Source organism: Suricata suricatta, chromosome 1 (genome assembly GCF_006229205.1).
Source record: "Suricata suricatta isolate VVHF042 chromosome 1, meerkat_22Aug2017_6uvM2_HiC, whole genome shotgun sequence".
NCBI lineage: Eukaryota > Metazoa > Chordata > Mammalia > Carnivora > Herpestidae > Suricata > Suricata suricatta.
Genome location: NC_043700.1, coordinates 138,121,748 through 138,134,407, shown reverse-complemented (window position 1 = coordinate 138,134,407; position 12,660 = coordinate 138,121,748). Strand labels below are relative to the sequence as shown.

The 12,660-nt window shown below is 35.8% G+C and overlaps 1 protein-coding gene across 2 annotated transcripts in view; it reads right to left on the bottom strand.

Moving 5' to 3' along the window:
• Positions 1–12,660, bottom strand: part of ANKRD17 (ankyrin repeat domain 17) — a 131,548-nt gene that overhangs the window by 16,129 nt on the left and 102,759 nt on the right. For both annotated transcript variants that reach the window (XM_029945023.1, XM_029945032.1), the window contains exons 25-29: positions 9,533–9,704; positions 7,727–8,174; positions 7,081–7,236; positions 5,280–5,429; positions 2,344–3,980 (exon numbers count right to left, since the gene is read on the bottom strand). In XM_029945023.1, the coding sequence (XP_029800883.1) occupies positions 2,344–3,980; positions 5,280–5,429; positions 7,081–7,236; positions 7,727–8,174; positions 9,533–9,704 (2,563 nt within the window). The remainder of the gene's footprint in view (positions 1–2,343; positions 3,981–5,279; positions 5,430–7,080; positions 7,237–7,726; positions 8,175–9,532; positions 9,705–12,660) is intronic.

Sequence of the window (12,660 nt, the reverse complement as noted above, 5' to 3'; positions counted from 1 at the left end):
GGGCAATAGTTTGTCTATCTCCGCTTTGGCTTGCTTATCTTTAATTACTTGAAATGTTCATATTAAAATACATAGCTCTAGAGGCAACTTGGTATCATGGATTGGACACTGCAACAGGAAAAGAACATTACGGAAAAACTGGTGAAATCTGAATAAAGTCTGTGGTCTAGTTAATTATACCATACCGATATTAACTTCTTAGTTTTAAAAAATAAAGGATTATATAAAATATATATATTAGGGGAAGATGGGTTAATTATAGAAGAACTCTTCTATAAATTAAAAACATTTCAAAGTAAAAAGTTAAAAAAAAGCCATCATGGGAGGGAGGCAAATCGTGAGACTCTTGATTACTGAAAACGAACTGAGGGCTGAAGGGGGAGGGGGAGAGGGGAAAGAGGGTGATGGTTATGGAGGAGGGCACTTGCGGGGAAGAGCATTGGGTGTTATATGGAAACCAACTTGACAATAAACTATGTATGTATTAAAAAAAAGCCATCACTCACAACTAGGAGATCTTTACATTCTCTATAAATATCAGTATTGTTTAATACAGCTTTCTATGAAAACAGATATGTTTAATATTTGTACTTTCTATTATGGTAGTCATTAGCCAAAAACAGTATAAAGATTCCACAAAATATTAAAAATAGAACTGCTATATATGAACTAGCAATTCCACTTCTGGAAATATATCAAAGGAAACAAAAACATTAACCCAAAAAGATATCTGCATTCCCATGTTCACAGCAGCATTAGTACCACAGCCAAGACAGGGAAACAACCAAGGTGTCCATCAACAGATGAATGGATAAAAATATTGTATGCACACGTGCAACACACACACACAGGAAATATTACTCAGTCATAAAAAGGAAGGAAATCCTGCCATTTGCAACAACAAAGATGGACCTGGAGGGAATTACGGTAAGCGAAATAAGTTAGACAGAGAAAGGCAAATACTGTATGTTATCAATATGTGGACTCTAAAAACAAAAAAAATGCATAGAAAAAGAGATCAAATTTGTGGTTACCAGAGGTGTGAGGAAGGGGAATTGGAGGAAGGTGACCAAAAGGTGTTAATTTCTAGTTACAGGATAAATAAGTACTAAGGATGTAATGTACAACATGAAGACTATAGTTAACACTGTTGCATGATATATATGAAAGTTGTTAAGAGAGAGTAAAATCCTAAGAGGAAAAGAAATCACAAGGAAAAATAATTTTTCCTCTTTTTTATTGTATCTATAGGATGATAAATGCTAATTAAATTTATAAGTAATAAGCAATCATTTCACAATATAAGTTAAATCATTATGCTGTACATCTTAAACCTACACAGTGATGTAGGTCAGTTTTATCTCAATATAACTGGAAAATAAATTTTAAAAAAATATGGCTAGTTTGACCAAGAGGAATTTCTAATTTTATTCAATTTTAATTTAAAGAGCACATATGATTAGTAACTACCTTATTAGAACAATGTGGCTCTATATTCTAATTTTTTTCTTTTTCTTTTTTTAATGTTTATTTTTGAGAGAGAGACAGAGCATGAGCAGGGAAGGGGCAGAGAAAAATGGAGACACAGAATTGAAAGCAGGCTCCATGCTTTGAGTTGTCAGCACAGAGCTGGATGCAGGGCTCAAACTCCTGGACAGTGAGATCATAACCTGAACCAAAGTCAGACAATTAACTGACCAAGCCACCCAGGTGTCCCTGTTTTTCTCATTATTAAAAAAGAAAAAAATGGAATTGAAATCAAATTTTAAAAAGCTTCATTCTTTTTTTGAAATAAAACTTTAATTTTAACTCATTTTTTAAAAACTTAACAAGTTAAAACAAAAGAGACTGCTTTATTTGGAGAGAGAAAAATGTGTCTGATAAATTTATCTATGGGAAATTCAACATAAAATCCATTGTAGCTTCTAAAAAGAGTTTTTTAAAAAACGCCATATTTGGGGCACCTGAGTAGCTCAGTCAGTTGAGCGTCCTACTCTTGGTTTTGGCTCAGAACATGATCTCAAGGTTTTGTGGGTTCGAGCCCTGCATCAGGCTCTGTGCTGCCAGCACAGAGATTGCTTGGGATTCTCTCCCTCCCTCCCTCTCTATGCCCCTCCCCACTCACACGGTCTCTCTCTCAAAATAAACATAAAAAAAATAATAAAAATATAAAAATGCCATACTCAACACATCCAATACTCAAAACAGCATTTAAGTTAACAAATACAACAATTTGTGTCTATATAGCCCATTCATAGAATAAAAATATTAGATAATGACCAAGAGTTTTCCTGTCACTTGTATAAATGAATAGCTGTAGAATGTCAGAAAATACAAACTCACCTGAGGGACTTGGAGCAGGTCTCTGTAATGGTGGTCTAAAACCTGGAGCTTTGGAAGTATCAGACTGATGTAAAGGATCTGAATTTGGCAAATATGAGGATTTTCCTGATAGCATAGATTCTGGCGTTGACTGAGATGAAACAACAGATCCTCCCCAGAAGGCGTGGGCAGAAGTAGGGCTGTTTTCGAACAATGTGCTGAAGGGCCCAAATGGTAAGGGGGCACTGAAATTGGGAGCAATAGGCTTATTTGCTGGATGTACTGAATTTTGACAAGCACTTTGTGTACTTAAGGTTGAAGGTAGCTGGACGGAAGAGGGAACACTGTGAGGTCTTTTAATGTGATTGACACTGAGGACTGCAACAGATGAACTCTGCACTGGAGCTGGATTCTTGTGAGGGGCCGTTGTGCCATGAGGGGGTGGTCTAATAGCAGGGGTTTCCATTTTAGGAGCAGGCTGGGAGCATCCCATTTGCGTCTGAGGCATAGGGTAAGTCACTGGGGCAGTAGAAGGCACTGCCACTGGAGCAGAACTTGTTGTTGCTAACGGAGGAACAGTCATCCTAACTTCCGGGGGAGGAACCTGAGACTGCTGAAGAGGTGGTCTTGGCTCCTGAGAAACAGATCCCGGAGGTTGGTGCTGAGTAGAATGAACTGATGAGCTCCCAGAAGAACTGCTGCTGTTTGAAAGTCTACTGTTTGCTGTTTCTACTACTGGTGGACTACCTGCTTCCTGTTCAGAGGAAGATGCCCCTTTATTTGGAGATGCTGTTCCACAATCCAAAGGGCTGTTTCTAGAAACCCCTCCTGACTGGGCTGGTGGTGATGGGGAAGATGGGGATGATACTGGGTAGTGTTCTTTGGCAGTAGGCATAGGATATGTGGCATTTGTGGGTGCAGTGCTGTTGTTGCTTGCTGTGGTTGTGACTGTTGTTGTGGTGGCATTGGATGTCTTCACAACTGTGACAAAAAGCTGCCTTCTGACAGAAGGTGAACTTGGACTGCCATTTGTAGATGTACCAGGCACCGTTGAAGCTGATGAACTGGTTGTAGTTGTTGGACTTGAAGTTAAAGAACCTGCTGAATTCACCTGAGAACCACTGCTATTCTGATTGCTATGGCGAGGCACCATGTGAGGCTTAGGCGAGTTAGTAGCTCTGGCAGGGCTCAAAGGCCTGACAGGAAAAGGACCCCAAGTGGATTGAGCTGGTGGAAAAGTACCTCCAAAGTGGGTCATGGGCAACCTTGGTGGACGGATCTGCTGGAAAGTCTGAGCAGCAAGCAAAGCATGTGCAAACTGTGGAGGAGGATATGCTAATGGCAGAGAAACTGGAAAACCAGGCCTCACATTATTCACTGGGTTCTTAATGGTTTTATGAGTAGATGCAGAAGAAATTGCAGGCACCGTGAGTGCGGTGGCAGTTTGAGATGTTGATGACAGAGCTACAGTCGTCATTTTAATTCCCATTAAGGAACTGTTAGCAGCAGTGGTGGTAGGTGCTGATGACCCTATTTTGGAATTTGCTGAGGAGCTTTTCAAACGATTCTTTGGAATAAGTTCATCAATTTCTTTGTCTGGATCCTTGATCAGAGCATTGATCAACTGAGTTGCCTGCCTTGTTGATTCAGTGCCACCCCTGTAAGTTGACCAAAAAGAAAAAGTTACGTGCAATTTCCCCTACTTTTTAATAGGTATAGCCTTAATCCATTCGTATGAGTGCACACATACTGAGAACAAATAACAAAAGTTAAGCAGCAATTTTCTGACTATTCTTGAGGTATTCTGCAAAAAGAGCAATAAACATCTTGTCATGCTGCTATATTTTTCAAAGAAATAATAAATGACTTTTCAAAAATGCATTTAACTCTTGTTTCCTTAGACTAAGAAATCATTTTCCCATGATAAAATATGTTACAGTTAAAAAAACCACTGCACTTAAAATAATGACACTATAATTAAACAGTTGATCAATGTTAACAGCAATAGAAGTAAAAACAAAGTACAACAACAACAACAGTAAGAAAACAGTATTTTATTTTAAGTCCTGGTACCTAAGATGACCCCATCTATGACCCCCACCTCTGACTAATCTCTATTACACTTCGTCTGGAAAGATGTCTCAAAATGAGAGGAATCCTGACAGTGCCAACAATGGCCAACAAACCCTAGTGTTAAATTTTCAGGAAAATATTTGATGACAAGGAAAACATTATGGAAACCCTAAGAGGGAAATTACTCATAGAAGGTATCTGCTTCCCTCTTGTCTAGATAAAGCAGGTTGGGACTATTCACCTAACCTAAGAGAAGGAAAAACAAGATAGGAGAGGAGGATAAATATAAAACAGAAATGGCTAATTGACTCCTTCAAGGTAGACTATGATAACTATCAGCTCTTGTCAAGGGGCACCTGCCTTTCATAAACTTATGATTTCTTAGATTATCATATCTTTATTTAAAGGGGATTAAGGTACAGATACCTTCAATATAAAACAAATACTCATTTCAGATTTAAATCTATTACTGACCTCATTTTCTAAGGATACAACCTCAGAATAATAAATCACAATAGCTAATTTAAGGGCAAAAGGGAAACTTACTGCTTAAAATGGGTAAGAAACCTATTCCTTTTTAAAAAGTCTCAGAATAAAATTTTAAGAATGTTGCATGAGCAGTTTATGTAAGGAAAAGATTATCTAAACTTCTGCCACACACTCACAAAAGAAAAATTCCTTTAAAGCAATTAGAAATATTCCACAAGGGCATATGTATTAGAGAAAAAAACTGTAAAGGTTTTCTTCTCAAACACTAATCAAATTCCAATTTTAAAAAAGTATAATATTAAACACAAAGTTCCACTGAAAATTCAAATGCTTGTATTTCATTAAGGTATAGTGCAGTAAAACACAAAGAGAGAAAATAAAAGAGACAGTTTTGCCTTATAGTTATTATCCGGTCTCCTGTCTTGTCTTTCTGCTTATCAATATCTATGTGTGCACCAGTGAACTCCCGAATGGCATTAATATTACAGCCTCCTCTTCCAATCACTCTGGATATCACAGTTGATGGAACAGATACTTTCTTTGACCTGTTTAAAAGTTGAAAGGTAAATTGAGATATATTGTTAATATCACTGGTTATGATTAAAATCCTGAGGAGAGAGGATTGCTAAAATACATTTCTGTAAATACAGAATAGATTACTGTTGAGTTAGCCTCTTCTACTTATTCTTACTATAGGTGATAAAAAGCAACTAAGTGACAGAGAAAAGGTGAGCTAGAGCACACAAGCAAGCGCTTTTATCATAGCTTTTCATCTCATTACCAAAGATGTTTGTTTTTTTGACTTTCATCCTTTGTTAATATCTATAAAGTACATAGTATGTACACATGCACTCTTAGTGCAAATACTAATGGCAAATAAGACAGACAAAGGTTCCCAGTATATCTACAAATACTGACTACGTAGATACCGAGAAGGAAAATAACATCATGCCACAAGTGCTCTGATAAGGTATAAAAGATACACTGGTTGGGGCACCTAATCCAGCCTGAAGAAACAAGAAAGGCTTCTTGTGGGCACTTCTGGGTGGCTGACTCACATTCTTTTTATTCTCTAATATATAACTGAAAGGATGATTTTAAAAATGCATTGTTACCTTGTTTTCTTTTAGAGGCTTTAGGAAATGAGCCAACTATGCTTTACTGAACAAGCAGATTATTTAAAATGGTAGAGGAGATATTAAAATGTTATATTTCTTAAAAGGTAAGACCCCTGCACTTTTATATACGTAACTAAGTTACTTAATAATTCCTTTGAAGTGCATAATATTAAGTCAGTGATCATCATTTTCAAATTAGTTAAGTTCTTAGCATATCACAATATAAAATACCCAGAAAAAAATGGAGTTACCACATTTTTGTATAGATAGTACTCTAATGTTGTGATTGATTTCAGTTAATACCAAAGAGTGTGTATATGTGAATAAGTGTCTGTTATATGTGAATGGATGTGAGAGAGAGACAGATGAAGCGATGGTGGTACAGAGAGGCTTTGGTCAAAAATATGAAAAAAAAACTATACAGTACATTTTGGGATTAATAAGTTTAGTTCATTACATCTCTTATTTCAAATAATCAAAACTTTAATTTTTTGTTGGAATTTGTGGGAAGTTCTTTAAAATACATTATCAGATTTACAAGAGATCCTCTGTGGTATCTTACCATCTTTTAGTTTCTGGGATACTGTTTTACTTGTTATATACATAATATTAAAAATCTAAAGTAAAATATAATAAAATATTTTAGTCCTAAAATCCTTAAAATAAATGTATCCTGGGGACATGGATAGTTTAAAATCAGTACTTATTCATTCTTCAAATACTTATAAGTACGTAAAAGATACCACATACTGGGTTCTGAGATTACAAAGTTGAGTACGACACAATCTATCACCTTATAGTACTTAAGTTAGTTTTCTACCAAACAGCAAATACCTGGGGTCAAGCACATACCACAATTATGTAATTTTAATGTAAATTCTCCTAATTTTAAAAGCACTCATATCTAATTTTTTTTCTCATCTATAATACAGTGGAGGCTATCTCCATCAGCTACAATCAGATTCAGCCTAGGGCCACCAGTGTGTTTGCAACCTTTGGAATAGTTGGAGGAATCTAACTGTAAGGTAAACAACATCTCACCTAAAAAGAATGAGAAAAACAAGGAACAGTCACTCACCTTCTTACAACTTCCTTCCATCCTTCTTCCCTCTTTTGTCCACGCTTAGGACTTGCTACTGTTAACTTCCCATTTGGAGAGGAAAGGGGAGATGGACCAGATTTTGTGCAAGTAGACAGAGAATTACTGGTCACTTCATTGACAGTCTCTGACAATCTTTAACAGAAGAAGAAAAATACATTAAATACAGAATATTGAATTTTAAATGATAGAGGCAATCTGTTATGTAGTTTTATTCTTTTATTTACTTTGGAATAAATATGGTGAACAAATGAAGAACTTATTTTTCACTTTTCAATATGTAAAATATTATGAACTGCCAATTTTTAAGAAGATACTATCAAGAGGTCAAAATTAGCAGAGATGAATTATAAGAATAACCTCTGAGAAACCATAATCAATTACTTTTTGTGGGCTAAATTAAACTAAAATAAAGAAGTTACAGAGTAAAAATAAATTTATCTTTCATTAATACAAAACTTAAAAAATAGCTTATTCTTCAATTAAAATGAAACTGTTGACTTCTCTAGCACAAAGATAAACCCTTATTTTGCCAATTGTTAATTTGCTTGCTTTACTAAAAAATTCAGCAACAAAGTATTTTGTGACGATACTATAAATAATAAAAATGAAAATTGGAACTTACTTCACTGAAGCCTTGCCAGAAACAGATTTTCTCTCCTCCTTTGGAAATGTAACCAGAACTGATGGCTGCTTCTTGCTGGTCATTGTTGTAGTCACCACAGCAGGTGAATGATTGTCACTCTTTCGGCTGCTGTTGCTGTTACTACTTTCATCACTACAGCTGGAAATCCTCATGTTATCACTGTCCCCACTCTCGCTGGTACTGCTGCTCTTGGACTCTCCATTTACCTTCTCTGGCTGACTATATGAGATTGGTAGTGGATCATCAAATATAATCTGAACATTTTCTGGAGTAATTTTATTTTTCCTGTTTTTCCTCTTTGAACTGGTTGTAGTTATGGTATTATTTCTTTTACCATGGGAACCTGCCAAAGTTGTCCAGGTTGCAGATATACCTATGGTAGTAGTGGTTGTGGCACTTGGAGGCTCTGTCAAGACTTCAGGCTCATCTGTAAAAGTAATGATACCAAATTAGACAGTTCTAAGTGTTTTTAGAATATATTTAGCTTTTAAAAAAATGTTTATTTGTTTTTGAGAGAGAGACAGAGTGTGCGCGAGCCAGGGCGGGGCAGAGAGGGAGACACAGAATCCAAAGCAGGAGCTAGGCTCTGAGCTGTCAGCTGCAGAGTCCGATGCAATGGGCTCTAATCCAGGGGATGATGACCTGAGCCAAAGTTGGCTGCTTAACCAACTGAGCCACCCAGGCGCCCCAAAGAATACATTTAGCTTTAAGCACCTGAAGAACAATAAAGTCAGGAGTTACTTTGCAACTATGAGATGACAATTACATGTAAAGTCATCAATCATTTCAGCATTCATTAGTAATAAAATAGATATGACTAATCTCTCTGTGCTAAGTCCTAAACACTGCATAGTAGGCAGCTATAAAAAATATTTGGGGGACAATTTTGGAAATATTAATAAGTACTGTATATTACATATCATTATATAATTATTAAATTTCTTGGGGATAATATTATTGTGGTTACATAAAATAATGTTCTTTTTCTGGGAAATACATATTCAAGTATTTAGTGGTGATTCTGCATGGGGTGTCCAGTTTACATGTAGTCTGTTCAAAAAGAAAGGAAAAAAATAAAATAATTTGCCAAAATATCATAAGAATCTAGTGACATAGGTGTTCAAAATACTAATCCATAAACCTTTCTGTAGCTTGAAACTTTTCCAAATAAAAGGCTGGAGGAGAGGCAAATTACTACACACACACACACAGCAGACATATTTGGTGGTTTAATGGCAATGGTTTCTCCTCATAATATCTTCAATATCAAATAATCTTTAAGTTAGAACCTAGTTAAAATAACTCCCTAATTTTGAGAAAAATCTAAATGTGTTTAGGATTACAAATGGTATTATGGACTTAGTCTTAATTTTGTAGGTATAATAAGTGGTACTGTGATTATGTAAGCCAATGTCATCCCTAGGATAAATGTTAAAGTTTTATAGGTACAATGTCAAGATGTCTGCAACTTTCTTTTGGATAGCTTAGAAAAAATATGCACATAGGTTTAAAGAAAAGAAAATAAAGAAAATATGGTAAAATGCTTATTTTTAAAATCTAAGTGGAAGGTACTCAGGTGTTCATTTTATCATTCTTTCAATTTGTAGCTTTGAAATTATTCAAAATAAAAAGCGAGGGAGACGTTATAAATGGAAATAGCACATAATACTTAAGTGCTTAATGACAGAAATCTACTTTTATCTTAAGTTGTTGATATTTAAGAAAATATCATTTTGAATAAATGTATTACATAAGCCAAATTAGATGATAATTTAGAGAAAATACCTTCAACTTTATGCTTTTCTTTTTCTTGAGCAGCTTGGAGTTCAAAGTTCTCTTTATTTTTGGCTTCAATTTCTTCTAGTTTTCTTCTTTGTTCTTCCTTTTTCTTTCGTCTCTTCTCCTTTCTCTTTTCTCTTTTGGCAGCCAAAGCCAGCCTCCTGCTTTCTTCTCTTAACTGTTAAAGGATCAATAAAACAGATTTACCTTGTAAAAAAAAGTTGCCACCTAATGTAATTTTATCATAAGGGAAAGAGAATACCATAAAATTCAAAGTCATGTAGTTCAATTTATTGTTTGATCAAGATCATAGACGAATCACTGTAAAGAGAAAATAATATTTTTAAATGTCAAGATTAAATTAATGATATAAGACAATCTAATTTTAAAATGGATGAATGACAGATACATAGCTTTTAAAATCACCAAAAATATATAAATTAAATAATAAGTTACTATGTTTTATTCATTAATTTTGCAAAATTAAACAGCACATGAGTTCCTTGGGAAAATGAGTTCCTTCCTATACTGCTGTGGGTATAAATACTTATATTTTAGGAGGTAATTAAAAAGTCTATTAAAATTCAAACTGCTTATCCAAAAATTTATTCTATACAATGACCATAGTGAAAAAATAATTTCCACTGCAAAACTGATTATAATGGCAATAAATGGAAATGAGGTAAATCCATCAATGGTATGGATGGAGAGAATCATACATTCACAAAATATTAGTCTGCCATTAATGGAGCAGCGGGTGGTTCAGTCAGTTCAGGGTTAGACTCTTGATTTTGCCTCAGGTCACAATCTCATGGTTCACGGGTTCAAGCCCCGCATAGGGCTCTATGCTATTATCAGCATAGAGCCTGCTTGGGAATCTCTTTCTCCCCTCTCTCAGCCCCTCCCCCTGTTTGCACACTCTCAAAATATATCAACATAAAAAAACATTTTTTTAAAAAAATGTTTTATTTATTTTTGGTACAGAGAGAGACAAAGCATGAGAGGGGTAGGGGCAGAGAGAGGAGACACAGAACCAGAAGCAGGCTCCAGGCTCTGAGCTAGCTGTCAGCAAAGAGCCTGACGCGGGGCTCGAACCCAAGAACGTGAGATCTGACCTGAGCCGAAGCTGGAGGCTTAACCGACTGAGCCACCCAGGCGCCCCAAAAAAACAGCTTTTAAGTGTTCTTAAATGCATTTTTAAATGCTCCCAAATTACACTGGTTAGAAGAAAAGAATGCACATTGCAGACCAATGATCCACTTATTGGGAAGGGAAGGGTTTATGTGGCTCTATTTGTAGAAACAGAGAAAAAAGGCGAAGAGGATACAAATAAAAATTACTATCTCTAGAGTGGGCCTGGAGGAGGGGTAGCAGGACGTTGGTGTCTTTCAGCTTTACCTTATATAACTATAGCCTGTTTCTATTTGTGAAAATGAGTACTTCTGTGTTACTTTTATACTCAAAAAAATTATGAATAGAAGTATAAAAAAATCTTTTAATAAGTGACGTTAACTATTAAATTTTCCTCTTTGATTCATAAAGTGAGAAAATCATCTTCCAACTGTTTTGTTTCCATCTCCTCTAAAAGATGTTTTCAAACTATGTACTCCCTATCCATAATCTAGTGTACTGTGTTTTATATGTATATTTTAAATTTATGTGTCAAAACAATGACACTCACTGTATGAAAAATGTCACAATATGCTAACTAATGAAACCAAGCTCAAATATAAGCCTAAAAGGCAAATCATTCCATTTTTGTTAAGTTTTTAAATTTTTTTGCTTTTGCTGGACTTTCCTATGTTTTCAAATTATCCCTGTTAGGTACCTGAAAGGTTCTGCCCACCTTGAAAGTTTTTACACACTTGGAGAGTGCATCATAATTACATTCTCTCCCATGAAGAGAACTGTTTTGTTCCTGAAAAGGGAACTAATTAAGGAGAATCTGTAGAACAATACTTTCTTAGGTAGAGGGATTTCAGGAAAGAATACAAATGGAAGTTAAAGATACAAAACTGTCTGCATGGTAGCCCTAAAAGTTTTGCTAGTTCTCCAGAAGTACACAAACTCCAGTCTGAAGACAAGTAAGAGAGGAGGTTTGGCCTTGCGGAAGGCCTGGAAAGAAAACACTGTTGACCTTCACTCCCTAGTTCATTACATGGAAGGAGGAATAGTATCTGACTTGACAGTTTGCAAGGACGCAAGCATGTGTAACTCTGCTCACTGAATCCTTACTTGAATGGAACTAGCTGCCTGTCCTTGGGAAAACGTGCCTTCTCTCCGTGAACTCTAGAGTGAGGTCATCTGTCTAGCTCTTACTTTGACATAAGAGCTTAAGTGAAAGGAAAAAAGGAGGAATAGAAAGTGGCCTGAAGGATGTGCCAGAAAAACATTTTCAAAGCAACTGTTCCCATAAATATATAAGCCTCTTCTGCACTCTCTCACTCTGAAAAATAAACATTAAAAAATAATTTAAAAATATATTAAGCCGTTCAATTCAGAATTAGGAATATTAAAACATACTTTATCTGTATCATGTCTGTATGTACAGAAAAGCCATGAGTGATCAAAATAACAAGTGAAGTTTAATTGGTTAAGCCAAGGATGGATTTTTGGTTTTGCTGAGTCTGATGGTAGGTGGTCACTGTGACTGGTATCAAGGGGGAAAGAACTACCTTAAGAATAAAAAGATTTAAATCAGAAAGCAGTCATCTAAACCCATGTGGCCTAGATGTGGGGAGGAGTGATGATGGGCTGAGGTAGATTAGTTTGTAGGTGCATGTGGGTCTTGGCTATGCAAATGCCCTTACGCCTTACAGAATTCCACCAGTGGAGACTGGCCCTTTGACAACAGTAAGTCTAGATTACCAGACTCACAGTAGAGTTCAGCCCTAAAGGCAAGGTATTTACTCATTTCTAAATCTTGTAAGTTCTAAGTATTATCTAGTATTTTGATAATCTCATAGCTCCTACTAACTCTTTCAATGCACTAAAAGTAGGGCACCAATTCAGAGATCCTAGGGAACCTATCTCTTTCTGAAGGGCAGATCTCAAACTATAGCTATAAAAGAACCAACAAAGGCATGAAGCTCTAAAACATTACGCAGTATTTAGATAAGGTAGATCCATATTTA